Below are 21656 nucleotides of genomic sequence, written 5' to 3' on the forward strand. Positions count from 1 at the left end.
CCAAGATACATTCATAGTTTAGTAGACACCCAAAAAAAGGAGAGGAGACATAAATGTATCTGAACTTGCAAGGAGAACAGTAGAGGACCCAAACATTAGATAACAAATTGCAACCTGTTCTAAAAGCCCTTAACTGTTCTTTCTTTTTAATAAATCAACCGTGTGGTGCAGTGTTCATACGAGTGCTTGAAATCCTTGAAACGCTTCAATTTTAATGTTTTGCTTTCAAGGATTGGAAAGTGCTTGGATTTTGGATGAATAGCTGGTAAATGCTTGCAATTCCTGTTATTTTAACAATAAGTGTGCTTAAAAATGAGGCCAACATTGGTTTTTGGAGGCTCCACTTTGCCATTGCCTTTCTATAAAAAATTTAGTTTTTTTCAGGGTACCCGTTGCAACAAGAGGGCGGACAATCATGTCAGCTCCCTCTAGGTGAGACTCATTTAATCAAAAAATAAATACAATTCTGGATTCACAAGGAAGAAAATGCACATTTATATGATGGCTCATATTATTTTGCTTATTATTTAAAATATTATTGTTTTTATTTAAGCGAATGAATATGTTTTACCCTTAAGATATGCTCGATACAAGACAACTGTCCTTTTAAATACTGCGACGATAGAAGAATGACTGTTTTTAATGGTGTTTGAAATTCTGACTCAGACAGTTTTATGTCGCTCTGTGCACTCGGCTATTTTCGCACGCTCATTTTGATAGCTAATGACTGATTCTCTTTTCTATTACCTGCGGTGTTGGCTGCGAGACTGATGAAGACTTCAGTCTTTTTGGAAAAATCATTTTTTTCTTTCCAACTTAAATGAGAAAGCCTTATTGCTGGGCCTGTCGCTTACACAGCTGGTGGTTGTTTACACCATCCCAAAAGAAAAAGTCTGACTCTCTGATTTTTTAATCCACTACAGCAAAGGTTTCATTATTTTTAGTGTTTGAAAACGGCGCCTTGTGATTTAACGTGAACGCCTTTCACAGTTTAGCAAGCAATTAACAAACGATATGCAATTATCATCACTTTTATCCTTGAGTCTATCGGAACAGACTGAAACAAGTGGGTGAATTGTTCTTTCATTTACTAAGCAAAATGAATACTTCAATCCTCTGTTAAATTATGTGGGTTATCGAAATAATTCCAGATGGTGTATTAATGTATCCATTTTTTAAATTTGGACTTTTGGCTTTGTTTATAAGCAGTTCATAAACATTGTCGACAGAGAGATCATTAGCATTTGTGTACTTCCTTGATGTGTCTTTAGGAGTCATACAGTAGACCCAGAACAGGGGTCGAAACCTGTAGTTCTTGAGTCGCATGTGGGTCTTTAGAGCCCCGGTGGCTCCCTGGAAATTTTTCAAAAACGCTTGTAAAGGTAAAAATTAGCTCTGTTATCATGGTTAGTGCGGACCGGAACCCACGCCAAAAATTAAAATCCGCCAAATAGCATTACACCTTTATAAACCCACCTAAAGGTCAAACTTACCTCGAGATGACGTCCTTACCGACTGAGAGTATACTGCATTCTAGGAGGTTAAACGGTCTCTCCTTTTCTTCACCAACAAATGTTAGAGCATGGAGAAAACAGTATTTATTTTATTTTTGTCTTATATTATACTTTTTGCAACATCCATTGCGGCCTCGTCATCCTGGAAGGGGGGTTAACTCATGCACGGTCCCTTTTCAATATTTTTTCATTTTCTATGTGTTGAAGTTTTTTCGTTTTTCCTTGCCCTCATGTAGGTTTTAGATCAGGGGTTGGTGTAATAATAGATAGAATTCCGGTAATGTTTCTATTTCTGACACAACCACATAGAATTAGTCTATAGTTTGCAATATTCTGTGGTCTGTGCAGCCCTTAGAGACTCCTTGTGATTAAGATCCATACAAATAAACATGACTTGACTTGACTTTCGACAAAAAAGTATTCAAGCTCTTTAACATAAGTATACATATTAAACCACAGCGATATTGACACACAGTTGACGGTTATATACAGATAAAGTTGGTAGCTCTTACTGTAGTCTCAACTTCATGAAAATTATAGTGCAGTGCCCCTATATATGAAAAATATTCGACGAAAGACACATTTTTGGGGATGCACCTTTTAGTGAAGAAAACACGGTATTTTTTTGGGCTTACAAGGTTCTGTCGCTTCATAGCGTCAATGCTAACAGAATAGAAATGACTTCTAAGGCACCGTTTGCAAAAACAACACACCGTCTTTTTTGAAAATCACATGACAGTTGCTGGGAAAGAACAGGAAGAATAAAAGTGATGGCTTTGAATGTTATCGTTGTCTTCGCAAGTCAGACCCACTAGTGTTGGGCCTTGTGCGCGCTATAAAGGTTGATTTCACAGCTTATCCCCATGAGAGCAACGTGTGCCATGAAAAAAAGGGATCTTACACCTTCTAGCTTCTTGTCAGCTTCCCTCTGCATCCATTTCATCATGTTCTTGGTTTTTAAAGCTCACCTTCTTGACCACCAGGGAGACCTTTTTCAAGATAATGATGAGCTTGATTTGACCAAGTGGTGTTGTCTGGTTGTCACCACTCATACGTTCCTTGTCAATCATGTAGGGTATGGGATTGGAGTTGGTTGGTTTTAGAGGTTTTAGGTGACTTTTCTTTTTTTTTCCCCAATTGTCTACCTGGCATTTTTCTTTGTTTCTTTGTCTTAAAGACAGCAGTACTCCTGCTCAGTCCTTAAAGATAAAATATGAAAAATTGGGTTTCCTTCGGACTCGGTCCTTCATATCAAGTTAATTGGCCGGGCTACGGCTGGTCTAGGCTTTATTACTTGCATGTCCTGGGCTAGTTGGATTTATTTATTCAAGTTTGACATTTTTTTTTTCACTTGAAACTTTTTTTCTTATAATACAGCATCACTTTCCTTTAAAGAGAAAAATTGCTTTACAAACACAATGATCATAAAACAGTAATAAAATGATCATAAAACTGTCTATGGGAATTCAACAACATATCCCATCCGGTAATAAAGATAATTATTGAAAGTACATTAAGAAAATACGTTCTTAAACTAAGCAAATCTGTCCCTATACATCAGTTTATTTTCAAAATCTTATCATAAAATCTTTTTCTATCAGATTATTTTGCTTGTTCAAATCATATGTTTACATTTGTTACTTAAGAAAAAAAATGAAACAGTAGATTACCTCATGTGCGGTCCCTTCTCATGGTTTCTTCATTTTCCCCATTTGGTATTTGTGCATTAGTGCCAGTTTTGGTGTATTCCTTGGTCTGTTCATTCCTGGCCAGCTTAACATTTGTCGCCGTAGTCAATGTCGCTGATTGTTGATCAGTCCTTGGTTAGCCCCCTGTTGGCTGCTCTTCGTGTTTTTTTTTTTTTGTTTGCCAGTTACCCCCTACTTGGCAACCTGCCCTTTGTTGTGCCCTTACTACATCCACCTAGCGATACAACGCCTGGGTATTCTCCACAAAAATTACCAAATGTTGAGGTTTTTGAGTTTGTCCTTTCCCTCATGTAGGTTTTAGATCAGGGGTTGGTGTCATAATAGTCTGTGGTTTGCAATCATCTGTGGTGTGTGCAGCCCTTTGAGACTCTTTGTGATTAAGGGCTATACCAATAAACATGACTTGACTTGACTTAATAAAGTAGGAAAAGATAATTCTTTAAACGAGCACAAAATGTTGATAAAATATAATTTTTGCAAGGTGCTTGTGTTTCCCCCCCCCCAAAAAAGTGGAGGAAATACTGTCTAACTCCCAAAGTGGACAAATATCACCGAGCCTCTGATTTAGAACAATGTCATGTTTAGGATTTTTTAAATTTGGCTACTTTACCTAAATCCAATTTTGCATTATTGCCAAATGTACAATTTTGGTAGGTTGATAACTTTAAAGTATTATAGACACTCCAAAAAAGTAGAGAAGATATCAATAGATTTGGAACTTGCAAACAGAACAGGGAAGCTTCAGATTAAAAGAAAAAATTCCGACCTATTTTAGAGTCCCTCCCTGTGCCCTTTCTTTCTTTGCAATACCCAGGGTGACGAAAGAAGTTCAACTCTACGGGTTGTGGATGTCAAAGAACAGTACATGACAATGCCAATCATGTGCGTAATAGTCAAAACACCAAACAACAGTGTCCAATAGGAGTAAAAATAATAAACAACCCCGGCATCCTATTTAATTTCCTTTGCAGGTGTCCAATATTAAAAACAGAATATGTAGCTAAATTGTAGAAATTATAGCTAAATGCACATTTTGGCATCTATATTTTTATGTTGAAACTCAAACAGATTTCCATAATTTTGGTGTTGTACTTCCTTATTTTTTCCTGAAAATTCTGAAAGAACACCTCTAAAAATATTCTTTCCAAAAATTTTTGTGTTCCAAAGTCGGTCTTCGTGGTGCCCTGTCGATGTACGTCTTATGTGGCAAAGAAAATTCATTGGGGTAAATAGTGCACCGTGTTCCTCGAGTGCACACTTAGGGTCAATCTCGCTGCCATCAGGGAAAAGCCGATTCACGCTCTGTCAGTTTTTCAGCAGGATAATTAGCACTACGTGCTGTGGACCTGCCAGGGGATACAAAGTTAAGCAAGTTTAACAAAAAGTTAAGTTTGAACAAATTGATAGCAGTGGCATAGTACACACTGCAAGTATTTAAATGTATTCCCAAACAGAATTTTTTTGTTTTTATTAGGCACAGAATGTGTAGTGATCCTTCCCACAATTATGCAAATACTATGAGAAAAATACCACACGTCCTAGGACTCTAGAAGTTTACTCTTAATGATGAGTTGTGGTATAGCTGTGAAGTCATTAAAGGAACTAAAAACTTTTAAAATGGCAAAATTCCATTAACACAACATGTGAGGCAACCTCCGAAACAGACAACGATTGTAGTAAAAAGCGATTGCATATTGCTCTTTTTTCCTTGGAGCTAGGCTATTGTGGCTATTCGTTGTTTTTCTGGTTAGCTCTCCGTTAGTGTCAGGGCTTCTGATGGCTTTCCTGTTTTGCTTGCTACCAGGACGCGTTCGTTGGCTGCCCACCTGTATTGTTAGGCTGGCTAGCTTGTATTTTATCGGTTTTGCAGTGTCCCTCTGTTTATGCCCATCGGCCTTCCCATTTATCTCTGTCGCCATTGCCGCTTTTCGTTGTTGGTTCTCTGTTAGCCTGGCTGCTTAGCTCGTGGTTTTTAATCAGGTAGCCTGGGGTTGGAGCTGGTATTGCTGTGTTTCTTGGTTTCTGGTTTGCATTTTTTGCCCGTGGCTGTTGCCACGCGGTGTTGTTTGTTTCCGGTTAGCCTGGCTGCTCAACGTTTGTTTTTGATTGGCTAGACTGGCATTAGTGCCAGTTTTGGTGTACCGTGGTCTGTTCATTCTTGGCCAGCTTAACATCTGTCGCCGTAGCCAATGTCGCTGGTTGTTGATCGGTCCTCGGTTAGCCCCCTGTTGGCTGCTCTTCGTGTTTGTTTGTTTTTTTTGTTTGCTTTTTGCCAGTTACCCCGTACTTGGCAACCTGCCCTTTGTTGTGCCCTTACTACATCCACCTAGCGATACAACGCCTAGGCATTCTCCCCAAAAAATTACCAAATCTTTGCTTAAAACATTTGTAACCTCCTGACTATTTAACACTTAAAACTATACTGTCTTTTTTGCTTTATTGAACATTCACATATACATTACCATACAAACTACTTACCACTGTGTTGCGTAAACAGTACATTCAGACTATACAACGAACTAAAATACCAATAAAAAAAGATTAAAAACAAAATGGTAAAATATAACATATGGATAATGTATGGATAATGTCTTGCTAGGGTGCTGGTGTTCCTCTGATAATGTCACAGCTTAGACGAAAAAAAACCAGACATGATGTCTTCTAATGCGTTATCTCGGAATATAATTAAAATATAGCAAATTAAATACAAATAGATTTTATGCTCAAACAATGTACTATTACCGCACATTTTTCATGGGGTTACATTTACCATTTTATTCCAATGATAAATTCCATACAATTTATATAAATATAGATTTGGAAGTCTTGACAGAAAACCTTGCTCACAATTTCTGTTCCAGCTCATTCGAAAGTGATTCAAAAGGTTTGTCCTTGCCAGTTTTTTAAAGCAAAATTAAAGGCAGATAATTTCCCAACTTGTATTGCTTTTTATTCGATGCGTTCGTAAATCTAATAGCTAAAATTGTGGCAGCGCAAAATTAGGTCAACACAAACAGCCAATTTATAGAAAGCCAACCAAGACAAACTGATCGGATATTTTAGTTATTATCTAGCATGCACTCAGTTAAGTTGATATTGACTCATAAAATAAGTTTTTTCATGGATTGTACAACATCTGGTTGGTAAAAAATATATATTGAAACCTCAAAAGACCTGTTCGAGGATAACTATTGATACATTCATAGTTTACTACACATATGTCACAATCAAGGCCTCTTGGCCAGATCCGGTCCCGAAACGGTTTTCTTTGGCCCCTGAAATGGTGTTGTTTCATTATTGTATTATACACTATGATTTGTTGCTGTTTTCACCGTATCTGAGGTTTCCATGATAATTATTTCATAATATTTTAGTGAATTATATAAAATTGCTATTATTATTATTCTTGTACGTGTTTTTATCCCAATGTTGTTAAAATGTACAATAAAGGCCATTATGGTGCCTGAATATTGTTAATTTAATGTTCATCAAATGGGTATTTTTATATTAAGAATAGAAAAAAGAGAAACGAGGTCAAACGTGCTCAGTTCACCAAGATCCCGTACATCTTAACTAACACCTTGCTGGGGGAAGCACGATCTTGGAGACTAACCAGCCCTAAAGAAACAGTTGGTTTACACAGAGAAATTCACAGTGACACTCTTCAGGGCCAAGCCTTGGACATACACCCAAGAATTGGAAGGAGTGAAACATGGATAAGAAGCTCAACACTAAGGAGAAAGTTCTAGGATGTTGTGAGGAAAGTCCAGTCGTCATCTTCCCCAGGGCCCATTGCCATACCTTACAAGGTGTACAAGAAATGTCTAACTGCTGCGGAGAATTTGGATAAAGAGCATAATTCCAACATCCTGGAAGAGAATTGCTAGATGCTTTGTGCCTCCAGGAAAAAAGACTTCTCTGGCATAGGCTTATACTGAACATTTCTATTTTATTAGTCTCGAATGTAAGCTCTTCTTTCCAGTCCTTGTGCAGAGTATGACTGCGTGGCTGACTACGTGGATGGTGAAGAACAAGTATATCGACAGATTGATCCAGAAGGGCAGCATCCCAGCGTCCCCTGGATGTCTGGCATCATCAGCCAGTTGATCCATAAGGCCAAGGATAGAAAAAGAGCTAACAGTTGTCTGGCTGGACTTGGCCAATGCATATGGGTCAATTGCGGATTATCTCCTCAACACAGCTATGGAGCATTACTATATTCCAAAGTACATCGGGGGAATTATTGACAAATTGACAGCTCTGGGAATAAGTGGAAAGGAGAGGAAGGCAGCTCCCCTTAGGGTGAGGAAGCCACAGAGGGAGCCTCTTGCTTGCTCTTGAACATGGGGAAGGAGCTTAGCTGGGGACCAGGAGAAGATGTACAGTGAGTGGCCATCATTGCTGGCCAGCCAACTCGAGGTGTTTCGGTTGAGAGTGGATATGCCCAGTGACAGTTGGACACCACCTGATGACATCTTCTCCTGGTCAAAGGCTACAGTAACTCTTGGAGACTTGAATAAAAGCACGTATTAGTAATGTATGTAATAAAGAGAGAAATAATAAAGAAAGGAAGAAAGAGTAAGACAGAAAAAGAGCGAAATAGAGGAAGAGAAAGAGAGAGGGCGGGAGGAAGAAAGAGAGAAAGAGAAAAGAAAAAGAAAGAAAAGAGAAAATTAAATCCAGCTTCAGTTGCTTTGTGAGTGGCGCCTGTCTTTGGCGACACCAAGTGCACATATTTCAAACTGCAGCTCATTCTTCTCGCACTTCTCTCACTGTTGTCTCGCGAGGGGATTTAAACCCTTGACGCATAACTGTCAACCTCCACGGCTCAATGCCCATACAAACTGTCCTATTTTCCCGTACAAAAAAATTCTTACACCATTTTTTTTTTCTGAATGATGCATGATGGGAAATCCCCAGGCGGCAGACGTATGCGCACAGTAGTATCAAACCGCTCGCTTCGTTCGCAACGAAAAAAAACGATACCGAGATTGAGGCTACTGCGGCGAACTCGTTAGACTTGATTGATTTGCTGTTTCATGATAGTCGGTGTTTACCGGATGGTACCCATAAATGAAAAATTTGCGTGTTTCCGTACACGTCTTAAAATGCATAGTAAACTTACTTTGTACGGCAAAAACGTACAGGTTTACAGGTATGCTTGACGGGCCTATTGTGGCCCGTGGGGCGGATATTTTGAATCCCCTTGTCTATGCCTTTATCCAGACTTTAACTATTCTGAGCATGCATCTCAATTTGCCTACCATACTGAATCACCCCCCTTTGACTCAAAAACTGATGAAGCGTTGCTGCAGTAAAAGCATCACAAGAGATGAATGCAGCAGAAATATCAAGTTTGAGGCGGAACTAATACTGTAGGTTTATCCGAGACTGCCAGCGTCTTCTCTCAGTCCGGCGTGCTTCAAACTGAAAGTGACAGCCCACAGAAGGAAGGGAGATGTTTGTCCGTTTCAAGCAAGCGTTTTTGAGATGAGACTAGAATGGAAAAAGAAAAAAGTCTGTCTGTTTTCTCCCCTGCAGGTTGGCAGGCAATAAGGCTTGACGGAAGATGCGACGAGGCCGGCGCTTTATCAGATGGCTGGCGACAGGAATGGTCATCTTGACTTGGCTAAACGCCGTCTGGGGCCTTGACACAGACGGTAAGACCGGAAAATCTTGTCAAAGAATGTTACTTTGATTATTGCAGGGTCACATATTTCGACATTATGTTGTATGAGCAGGGTTGGTTTAAGGTTACTTTAAAATAGAATCCGACAGCTACTAGTTATCTGTTGAATAATGCTTTCAGTAACATAATCAGAATACCATTGTACTGCAGTAATGTAACTTGATCATTGACGATTAATTGTGAATTATTACAATACCAAATATGTTAAAAAAAGACATAATAGAAACATAATATAAATACAATTACTGAATTTTGTTTCAGATAAATGGACAATGTTACTATAAAAAATGGAGCAAATCAATGTCAGGTAGTTGCTTGTAGTCCTAAAAAAAGTGCTTACATTTGTAACCACTTGATATACATAGTTTAGAATAGAGTCCTCAGTGTTACTGTGCATGGTAGGCTCTGTTTTAGTGCACATTACAAGCACATTAAGAACCAAATAATATTTTAAACAAACGTGTTCTTTTTTGTAAAACATTTTCTAAACTCTGGAATGTCTTGTGTACAAGTTTTAGTTTGTTTAAAGTGGGGATGACAAACCTCTTGAATATCCACATTTACTAGGCTTGTCAGAACCAGAACAGGCAGTACACCCAAATGTGTAACGTGTTACACAATGCTTTATTAAGGAATTGGGGAAGTCAGGGCGAGAGGAAAACGAGAGCAATCTGGTGCTCGCTGGGCAGGATGAGCGGGAAGCCCTCGCTAATGACGCGTGGTCGGCGATCGGAACAAGTCGGGCAGCCGGGACAAGGCGAAAGTCAGGGATCGGGGATCGATACAGGGAACAGGATCAGGATACGGGTACCAGGGACAGGAGAACGGAGCTTGGATCGGGGATCGATACAGGAAACAGAATCAGCATACGTGTAGCCGGGACAGGAGAATGGAGCTTGGATCACGGATCGATACAGGAAACACAATCAGGGTACGGGTAGCCAGGACAGGAGAACGGAGCTTGGATCGGGGATCGATACAGGTAACAGGTCGGGGTCAAAAGTGCTTGCCTTGCATGCGCTGAGGTTCGCAGATGGACTGACCAGGAGTGAATGAGAAAGATGGGGAAGAAATAACGGGAAACAATCTGGAAACGAGCAGCAGCTGGGACTAAACGAGTGAGCGCAGGTGAGAGCAATGAGCAAATCGTGACAACATTCTCACAATATAACAGTAATCGTATAAGGATTTTAAACACCAATTAACTTCAAATTACATAGAGAAAACAATCATATTTACTAGATGTTCCTGAATAGATCACTTGAGTGCAAATGCGCTATCCTCACAAAACTGCAGGCTCATGCCAATACAACAAAATGAGTGCTACATTGAAGGAGGAATAAAATACAGACAAAAAGAAGTGATCTAACCTGCAACACAGCGTCTGTACAATCTGCGCAACAGATACGGACATTACTGTGATGTGCGTGCCTCATTTCTCTGTCTCTCCAAAGTCAGTCATTTGAATTATAATAGAGACAATTTGTGTATCGGCACATTATGTATATGTGAATGTAGTTTTAAATACAATTGTAATCCTGTGACGTAATTATTAGTTCAACTAAATGTACCTGTGATTTGATTGGGTCTTTTTTTCTGTAACTGTAACAGATAGCAGTTACATTGTTTAGATATCCTAATTACATAACGCTACATCTATTCCCATACTCACCAAACCTGTTTATAAGCTGGTATTAAGGCCAAACGGAAAAAGTCAAAATAATTATTCTCTTGAGGGCTGCCGTCAGGTATTATCGTTAAATAGTTTTTAATGGCACCACTCCAACATCAATAGAGGGAAATTCAGTGTGTGGGAACACATAATCACGTTGAACTCTTCGTACTGACAATGATATTACATTGTTGGTGAAAAACAGACAATTTGCGAGTAGATAGAGAACAAGACTGCTAACAGCAGATACAGTGGTACCTCTTATTACAAGCGTAATCCGTTCCAAGATTGTGCTCATATCTCGAAGTACCTGTGTAACAAGAGAATTTTCTCGATAATAAATAATTTAAAACTAATAAGTCCATTACCATCCTCCCAAAAGCGTACAAGTGAAACGTAAAAAGCTTTAAAATCCATATTCCTGATAACTAAAAACACATCGGAATAATACTAAAATATGAAAAAATAAGTTAATGAGATAAATAAGATGATATTTTAATATTTAGATTCAGGCAACATAAATGCTAATTAGTGTTAGCTTGAAGCTAAGCTATTTTGTCTTTGGCAACATAAATGCTAATTAGTGTTAGCTTGAAGCTAAGTTGTTTTGTCATTGGCAACATAAATGCTAATTAGTGATAGATTGAAGCTAAGCTATTTTGTCTTTGGAAAAATAGTGTATTTTTTTTGTTTTTGGTAAGTATAAAACATACAATTCTCAACCTTGTTCATTTGAAAAAGGTTCAGCTAGAGATACATCGATGCTAATTACCCACAAGCTAAGCTATATTGTTGTTTAAATAAATTACGTTTTGTTATAACGTGTTTCCCTCCCTCAGTTACTTAAGATTGTTGGGGCTCATTTCGACTGTCCTTTTATTTATGGATAATGGTTTTAAAAGAAGGCACAAGCAAGGTTCTTTGTAAAAATGTCACAAAATACTGAAAAACAAGGATACTTGTGTATTTTTCTGAAGTGATGAAGGCATTGTGTGCATAGTTTTTGTCTGTGGTCTGTGCAGCCATTTGAGACTCCTTGTGATTAAGGGCTATACAAAAAAACATGACTTGACTTAATGAAATAAAATGTAAGTTTATTACGAATGTGTGTGCATGCTGTGGAGGAAAGGGGGAGAGGGGTTGCAAGAAGGAGTCACTGAGATTGCATGCCTGTCGACGTATACGTCTTCCATGTATTTTATACGTTTGTTTGATCATTTTATGTTGTGTATGCTGTATAGCAATTTTTATACTGGATTTGGTTTTGCCCATTTCGGCTCTAATCCAGATCATCTTGGCTACTGGTTGCAGACAACAACTTCATCGTAGATGGGGAATATATAATACTGTCGTGCTATTCAACGTAGTCTGTCTTTGCGTTTATTAGGTTTATTCGCATTTAATATGGAGTATTTGCAATAATTAGTAATGGGAGCAATTGGCGGATGTTGACAGGTATGAGATTAAAAGACTGTTGATGATACATAAACACTTCCCATACACATAGAATGAAAGTTATTTTAACTTTAAATGAACATACACGTAAAACATTTCAACAGCAAGAATCTTTATTTTTGTCTGTAGTAGTTTGTACACTCAAACTGAGTAAGCTGATGCTGGCGGTAAGCAGTCACGAGCGGTGGGAGGTCTCGAGCCGTCTGTAGTTGTCTCTTGTGGTCTCTAGTTCTAGCCTCTGGAACTGCTTCCTGAGCTGGATTGTGCTTCATATAGTAAGATAGAGTTTTGTCAAAAGAAACTATTGTACCAACATTTTCGTGTTAAGAGGTGCTCGTATAAAGAGGTACCACTGTATTTGATTGGGTGAGCGGTATCGCAAGTACAGCATCCTGTCTTATGCTCTGCGCCGTCTGCGACAAAGGTAAATATGTGGAGTACTTTTTTGCAGAATTTTGCGACATTTTTACAGAAAAAACTTTGATCACACCTTGAACCCATTATTTATGACAATGATGGTGGTCAAAATGAGCCTTAACATTCTTTTGGAACTGCGGGCTTTACACTAATTCTAAGGGGTGTACTTATATGGGACACAGGCTCTGCTGGCATAATTATTATTATTTCACAGATTTTATTATATCAATAAATGTCACAAAGTGAAATAAATTTTCCTGAGGAATAAGCTTTGTCTGAAAAGCAGGTCTAGTGGTTTTGTTGAATTTTGTCTGAAAATATATGGCGTGGCTCTCCCCAAAAATCAAAATATTTTACTTTAATGGCTCTCTGAGTCAAAAAGGTTCACAACCCCTGCTATCAACCATGCAATAAATAAATAAAGACATTTGAAAAAGTGTGTGATATGATGCCGACACCCCTGCTCTGGTGCCTTGTCATTATGGCTTTGTTATGTGAAGTGTCACTGCCCCCTACTGGTTGCACCCAAGAGGGCAGCTCTATTTAGAAAACTGGGAATTTCGTCTTGGCTCCTCAGATATTTCTTTGTTTTGAATTATATTTTATCAATAACAATAAATATTATGCACCAAATTATCTAGTAATTAGTAATTGTATATGTTTTGCAGGGGATTCATGAAAAATAGATAATATATAAATTAAAATATTCACAGATCTACATAACCATTGTAAAATAAGAAACAATTTTAATTTTTTAAATATTGAACTGATTTAGGGCATGTGGTTAGCGCATGTGCGGCACAGTTCATGTCATGGGAACCTCCTGCGTGGGTTCAAATCCAGCTCCAGACTTCCTGTGCGGAGTTTGTATGTTCTCCCCGTGCTTGCGTGGGTTTCCTCCGGGCACTCCGGTTTCCTCCCACATTCCAAAAACATGCATTTCAGGTGAATTGGCCGGTCCAAATTGTCCCTAGGTGTGAATGAGCGAGTGAGTTGTCTGTCCCCGTGTGCCCTGAGATTGGCTGGCAACCAGTTCAGGGTGTCCCCTGCCCACTGCCCGGAGATGGCTGGGATGGGCTCCAGCCCCCCCCCGCGACCAGCTCAGCAACCCCAAATCTCTGAACCTACCTCTGAGTGAAGTATTTTTGACACTACATTTTTGTTTTGTCTTACATGTTTATGTTTTAGCTAGCATTTCCCATTTTATTTCTTTTATTATAGTTTTGGTTTTGCGCTTTGTTGGATTTAGGGACGTTTGTGCACTCCTCAAAATTATTTAATTATTTCCCTACAGACCCCTTCCCGTGTTTGTAATCAAGTGTGACGTAGCCAAGCTGCGCAAGCATTGTTGAGGCAGAATTTATGTCAGTTAATAGCGGCCCGTTGACACTAAAAGATCATAGCTCATACCTAGGTACAGCTCAGAATAGCAACTATGTGCTTGCAACAAAATAGGAACTTTATTTTAGTTTTCAAAGTCAACAACAAAAAAATGTTATTTTGATTACTCATGGTTAGTTCATTTGAAGGGAATGGAAAAATTGAATAACCTGCCTTGTAAGTGCTTGAAAAGGGCTTGAAGTTGGCCATAAAAGGAGTAAAAACCCTGTACAGTGGAACCTCGGTTCTCGACCATAATCCGTTCCAGAACCCTGTTCGAGAACCGATTTGTTCAATCACCGAAATAATTTTTCCCATTAAAAATAATGTAAATCGTTTGAATCCGTTCGAACACCTTGGATGTTTACCATGCATGTTTAACGTAAACATGAAGCTAACCCAGGCTAATCGTACATTCGCGCTATCGTAATCTTCCGTACGAAAGATTACGCTAACATGAACGTGTAAAAATAAAAAAATCAGGTCGTTTACAAGTCATTTAGCACCACAAGTGGCTAGCGCTTCATTGGAAAGGGGGCTCCGTTCCAACACCCTGAAGTTTGGGCTCAGTTCCAACACCCTGAATGTTTACCTGAATGTTCAACCTAATCATAAAGCTAACCCAGGCTAATCGTACGTTCGCGTTAGCGTAATCTTCCGTACGAAAGATTACACTAACATGAACGTGTAAAAAAAAAAAAAGATGAAGAAAAGAATTATGAATAGGATTTCTTACCTTAATGGTGGTCAGCAGAAGGCGCATGCTTATTCCCTAACAAGATCGGAAACTCGCACACCTCTTTCATATTTAGCTATTATGTCTTTCTTAAATACAATAGTTGTACGAACAACTCTTGTTTTTCACCTGTCCTGCTTGCACCGACCTTCTTCGGAGGCATAGTTAGGGGCTAAAACACTTCGTTCACCGATATTAAAAGTGAAAGCAAAAAGAGGCAAGTGCGCACGTGATAACAGTTGGTCACGAGGGGTGGGGGGATCTACACCCGTACGCCGCTCAGCATCGCACTCAAGCGTACGCACTCACGCATTACCGGCGTTCGAACTCCGAATTTTTGACCGAACAGCGAAGCAAAAATTTCTTGAAATTTTTGGTCGAACTCCAATTTGTTCGAACTGAGAGGCGTTTGAAAACCGAGGTTCCACTGTAGCAGGTTGTTGACCGAAAACTGCTGGACTTGGGCAGTGACAACCATTGTTTGTCATGTTACTGAAAAACAAAAAACAAAACAGTAATTAGTTACAGTTACGAGTTACTTCATAGAAAAAGTAAATCACTTACTCTTCAGATTTCTGACACACAAAAGCAGCGCATTACTCTGAAAGTAACTATCCAGTTACAAATTACAGTATGTATTCGCATTGAAGCCGACCCCCCAAAACTGCTTTAAGTTAGCCACATAATAAAAGATATAGAAGAAAACCTGCACTTCAACATGTGGAAGCAGTGTAACCTTTATATATCTTGCTTTGTGGAATCTTGAGAGCTTGCTAATTAATATTTAATCGGGGCATTCAATATCTGTTTTGTCTCTGGGCTTCAAACAACTCGAACATTTCCTTCTCCATTTCAGGGTACTGTCCCAGACGTTTTTTTCTGTTTTCTTCCATGCATGGTGAATTGGAAAAACGACTACAATTCAAATTTAGCCCAATTTTGTTATTAATTTTCCTGTATAAGCCACTCCCCCTCCCCACATGCATACCATTCGCTACTGGTGACACACAAACAAATATGCACATATAAACAGACAGCTGATTTGAGTATTTCATATTATATTTGTAAATACTGTCACGACCCTAACAGGCAGTAACGTTTTACACAATGCTTTATTAAGGGATCGGGGAAGTCAGTGCGACAGGAAAAAGACAGCGATCTGGTGCTCGCTGGGCAGGAGGAGTAGGAAGCCCTCGCGACCAAGGACAGGTCGCAAGTGGGGTAGGAGACAGGAGACAGGAGAACGGAGCTTGGTCGTGGATCGGAAGCAAGTCAGGAAGCCAGGACAGCATACGTGTGGTCAGGGATCGGAACCAAGTCGGGTAGCCGGGACAGGAGAATGAAGTATGGTCGTGGATCGGAAGCAAGTCCGGTAACCGCAGGCGATCGGGTAGCCAGGGACAGAGGATTGATACAGGAAACAGGGACGGATTCACGTAGGATACAGGAACAGGTCGGAATCAGAACGGGAGCCAGAGTCGAAAAGTGCTTGCCTTGCATGTGCTGAGGTTCGCTGACGGACTGACCAGGAGTGAACGAGAACGACGTGCTTTAATAGGAAGAAGGGTAATTATGGAACGAGTGACAGATGGGGCTGAAAGAGTGAGCGCATGTGAGGGTAATTAGCGGGCAAATGACTGGAGCATGACAAATACGGCTTATACGTGCGTATATAAGGTGGGAAAAAATGTTGCTCCTTTGTAATGTGCCATATTCAGTTTTATTTTGTAGTTAAATACAAACCGACCTACCCTGTTGATGTTGTTGGCAGATCAAGGGTTTTTATGCTACATTGTGACCAAAGAAGGAATACTTTGCAATCAGAGGGTGTCATAATTAATGCTCTCTTTTTACTAAGTAGCGGACACAACACAACATTTTGAAATGACTGTAGATTTTCAACATTTTAGTAAATACGCGTTTGGGTTCTCGCTACAGAAAAATGAATTGTGTCCCAGGAACTCGTTCCCTTATTCCTAGAGCCAAGAAGAGATCTGAAAGTTCGAAAGTGTTCTCTATTGAGGCCCTTTTGCTGTGGAATTCTCTGCCCTCTGAGATTTGATCTGTAACCTCAGTGGAACTGTGTAAATCTAGGCTTAAAAACACTTACATGCTATAGCTTATGAATGACCAATGTTTTATGTTGACTATGTCTGTGTATTGTTTGATGGTGCCGTTGCAACATCCCTTTCAGCCTGGTTTCCTCATTTACCTCACTCTAATGTTTTGAGTTTTCCTTTGCCCTCATATAGGTTTTAGATCAGGGGATGGTGTAATAATAGTTTTAGTCGGCAACAGTCCGCAGTCCGTGCAGCCCTTTGAGACTTCTTGTTATTATGAGCTATAAAACTAAACATGAATTGACTTTGTAACGTGTTAATCCCAACACTGGTGACAATTGGCGATCAAAATGTGGTTGGCGATAAACTGCTAAATCGTTGTCAAAAATGGCATTGGTTTCTAAGGCCTTGTTTAGTTTTATTTGACGGAGACTCCTCAAGGAGTTTGACCATGTACATTCTTCCTAGCTGTCAAGTAAAAATTTATCATGACAACAGTCAGAACCGGCTTCCTCTACAAAAGTTTGGTTGAGCAGTGTTGTCAGTTTTTGGGTTTGATGTTTTATTTAGCAAAAATGCCAGTTGTGGCTACCAGATCTTGGTCTGTGTTGCAGTTGGAGACCTACTAGCAATTTCTTAGCAATTGTGTAATAATACCTCTTGAAGTGGCTTAATCGTAAAATCGTATCCAAATTTTCAGTCACAATTACAGTTATTATCATAGTCAAATAAGGATTATTTTCACTTAGGCCTACTGTTGGCCTTATTAGAGGTTTTTATTATTCTTATTCGCACACTTAGAGTTTCATTATCAAACAATAGACTTTCTTTTTGCTTGACTTTTAACTTTTTTTTCATATGACGTTCGATTATGACATTTAGCGTGTTCCCCCTCACTTTATTCTCGCACTATTACCTTTTTCACTACTGTCACATGAATGACTTCAATTGTTTGGAGCGCAAGTGCAGCAGCTGCATACGTGGGTGCTTAATTGAGTTTCTGAAGCTATTTCACCTTTTTCTTGTGTCTGACAGGGAACACGAGAGCATATGCAAATGAGCAATTTTTCTTTTTTTTGGCTTTAATCTTGAACAAATGTTATCTTTAAGTAAGGAAAGGGACTCGATGCGTTGCGCCAAAAAGGTTTGACAGGAGGCAAAGTGCAAGGATGACATGACAATGTCAAAATGCACACATCTGTCATATCGCGTGACTGTCACTTGCTGACATTTAGCCACTTTTCAGCATGCCACTTTCCACTTAACACTGGCATGACCTGCTAGGACTTAATGGAACTTGTCTTTCTGCAATAAGGCCGTCATTACCTTGGTGAGTCTTAGTTGGGATGTCGTAGATTCAAGCAATAGGGGGTGGACAGATTGATCTAAAGATTGATAGTGTCACGTCCTGAACAAAGGGTAGACCCAATCGCGTAACGTTTCTCACAAGTTTGTTGATAGAAAGAGGAAGGGTAGCGCCCGCGATCCGGACACGCATCGTTATCCAAACACGGAAGTGGATCTTCCGAAGCGGGAGATGGTGGTGTCAAAGACGGAAAAACAAGTCGATAGCCGGACAGGAGAGGAAAAACGTCGTCGGGATGAAAATCAGGTCGTAAGCCGGGACGGGAGAGAAACGTGGTCGGGATCAAAAACGGGTCTTAGGCCGGGACGGGAGAGCGAACGTGGTCGGGATTAATAACAGGTCAGAGCCGGAGGCAAACGGGGAGATCAGGAATGGGCGGGTGGAAAAACGGGTGCAAAAACGGGACAGGCGGGAGTCAGGGTCAAAGTGCTTGCTTTATAGAAACGGAGGTTCGCTGACGGACTGACAACCGGAGAGTGAAAGGACTGGGTTAAAAAATGGACAGGGACCCAATCAGGTAGCCCGCAGCCGCTGGCGCCAAATGAGTGGGTACAGGTGATGCAAATCAATATTCATGACAGATAGTATCGATATTGAGCAAGTACTTTGATTTCAAAGGCGACTATAACCTTTGATTATGATTCGCGCCGATTATCTAAAAGAGCAAAACAATTTTGTGTTCATTTGCTTTTGTTGTCACTACCTCATATCATGAGTAATCCTTTCCTTCATTCATGTTCTCGATTTGACTTTGATTTTGTAATCTCATTCTGGGAATTTTACAGACATACTTAAACCTCGCCTCGGACCATTCATAATGCATGCCCACAAGCGTAGACAACCTGGTCTCGCACGATTGGTCACAGAAGAAGAATGCATCAATCTGGAGCGCAGAGGCCAGATGTAAAGCGCCCATACATCGCCTGTGAAAATCCCTACCGACGCCTAATCCGCATGCAAACACATAACGGATTTAAGTGTTTATGAGAGTGTAGGGTGTGGATTAGTCAATATTCCTATGGGCACACTGCCATGTGACCGCCATGGGGCCGGGCTCTCTGTGCACACTCCTTCTTCTGACCCACAATGGTCAGCTATTTTGGGCATTTTCTGATTAGAGGCCAGATGTGCCGCCTGCATCTGGCTGGAGCGAAAAAGAAGTGGGGGAGCGTCGGATTGACAGCGGATGGGGTTTAATCTGACGCTCGATGGCTTGTAATCAGGCGCCAGGGCAGTGAGGATGAGGGATGGGGCGAACTCTTGGTTAGCACTGAGCGCACAGAGAGTTTGGAGAATCTCAGTAAAGGATTGTGTGTAGATGAACAATGTAGGGGCTGAAGGTGTATTGAGGGTCATGTTCGGGTGCCACGATTACATACTCAAATTTCAAACCGTGGTGTACATGAAATCTGAAGTAAAAGATGGATAAATCATCTTGCATTGCTCTTTTACAGCAATGGGCTGTGACCACACTGAATGGCTCCTTAAAAGGACATTGTTATTATTTAGAGCTGGGGTCTACAACGTGGTGCCCGCGAGCACCGGGTATCCCCTTAAAAACATCAGTGTAGCCTGCGGACAGGCTTTAAAAACAGCTCACCAGCGATGGATCAACTACATTTCTAAATTACATGATGTTCTAGTGGCTGACTTTACTTTCTAAGAATTACAACCTGAAAAAAGTGTTTTGGTCTAATTGCTGCTAGATTATTTGAAAAAACATCTCAATACATGTACAATATACATGTTACTTGAAATAAATTTTATTGACCCTTTGCACGTGAATGACATCCATGCTAGACGACAGGGAAGCCCTAGCTGTCAGCACTTGAATTAGGATTTGAGTTCAAACAAATATTAAAAAGGACGAATATAACCAACACTCTCTACGATGGTGATTTATTGCTGTGCAAGGTTGTAAGAAATGTATATTTTTTAAAGACTGCGATGTTTATCTGCCAATAGACCAAAATAACTCGAGTTGTGCCAAGGCGCAACACTGGCAGCCCTGAAGTTCTCTAGAATTTGCAGCAAACAGTACATTTGATGTATTTTCGAGCAATTGTATGTTAAGTAGGTACGAGTCTTGTCAAAGACACTAAAAATGATAAGTTAGCTAGTGCTAAATAGCTGTGTCAGCGTTGTCATGACTAACTACTTTTGTGATTAGCCAGGGATTCAATAAACAGTAATTTAACAGTAAAGGTCACATGTACTGAAAACTGTTATGTGCTCTACCAAAAAGTTTATTACGCAAAAAATGAACTGCTGAATTATCAATGGCTAAAATGAGAGAAGAACGTTCTGATGGAAACGTAATTTCTCTAATTTCAACATGCTTAAAAGTAGTTTCGATACAAGGCGCTTTACTGTTCTATTACATTCCCCCAGAATTTAGAAAGAGTCGTTTTAGTAACGTTCGCGCGAGGGGAACACCGGGGATGCATTTGACGTCAAAACAAAGCACAGTAACAGGTGCCAGCTATGAATAACTGTGAGCATCCATAACTTTTTAGATCAGCACTGTTATATGGGGGTACTCTATTTACAATGTAGTGTTACAGATGGTGTGGACTGAAGTCAGGCAGAGTAGATGGTTTGTTTAGATATGTGAATATGTCAGGAGGAGGACAGTATTGCTTGCTAGCTAATTTTATCCTCTGTTTCTCTAAATAGCGCTTTTTGCAATTTCTTACGAGGTGAGCCACCTCATATAACAGCTGCACAGTATTCGTTTGACTAGTCATTGCCAATGGTGTTGATTAGTATAGCTGTTTTTGCTGTTGTTGTTTAACGTTTACTGCCCTTGTCCAATGTTTACTTTCGCCTATTGCCATCCAGCATGGTGTCGTCATTTTGTTGGATGATGTCTGTGCAAAAGGTCAATACACATCCAAATTTGCTTCAAAATCACAAATCTCCTCTAGATGGCAGACATGCCAAAGTGACAACAAGGATGGTTAGTGTTACAAACTTTTCTTTGCTTGATAATATTGGTGTCACGGTTACCATGGCGCCCAATTGGCCCCGCCCGTGTGGCGCCAGCTGTGGCTCATTGACAGATTGGTTTCCCTTCTATTTAAGCTCAGTGCTCTGACTCAACCTTTGTCAGTCAGTCAACGAACCTCTGCTCCCGCAGGACGTGGGTTTTGACTCTGTCCGGATTCCTGCTTGTGTTTCCTGTCCGGTATCGTTCCCGTCTATTTTGTCCTGGTTTATATCGATCTCCAGTTTTGTTCTCGGCTGGTTTGTTCTGTTTAATTTCGATCTCCTGTGTCTGGTATCGTTCCATCTATCTCGTCCTGCTTGTTATCGGACTCTAGTCTCCAATGCCTGATATGAATCCTCTCTGTCCGGTATCGACCCCATCTGTCCGATATCTGCTCATGCAATTGGTATCGATCTTGTTGGCCTCTGGCTTCCTGTCATTCCACGCCAGACTGCTGCCTTACTTCTTCCGCCCAACGATCGCCGAATCAACGGCGTTTTGGGTTAACGTGCATTACTGCCCCCATTTCCCGTAAAATAAAGCTTGTGGGTCCTCATCCTGTTCCGTTTCTTGACATTTGGTGGATTTGAAATAATATACAAGACACACTTATCTCAACATTAATAATATTTAGAATTAATTACATTTTATGAAAATAAAACTCAAAAA

The 21656-nt window shown here is 40.1% G+C and overlaps 1 protein-coding gene across 1 annotated transcript in view; it reads left to right on the plus strand.

Annotated features, from left to right (window-relative positions):
- LOC148353674 (protocadherin-15-like) overlaps nucleotides 1–21656 on the plus strand; it is a 350912-nt gene that overhangs the window by 25401 nt on the left and 303855 nt on the right. Inside the window, exon 2 of the mRNA XM_088350828.1 lies at nucleotides 8765–8883. Within this exon, the coding sequence (XP_088206954.1) occupies nucleotides 8793–8883 (91 nt within the window). The 5' untranslated portion in view covers nucleotides 8765–8792. The remainder of the gene's footprint in view (nucleotides 1–8764; nucleotides 8884–21656) is intronic.

This window comes from Urocampus carinirostris, chromosome 13 (genome assembly GCF_059441175.1).
Source record: "Urocampus carinirostris isolate Australia breed hairy pipefish chromosome 13, RoL_Ucar_1.0, whole genome shotgun sequence".
NCBI lineage: Eukaryota > Metazoa > Chordata > Actinopteri > Syngnathiformes > Syngnathidae > Urocampus > Urocampus carinirostris.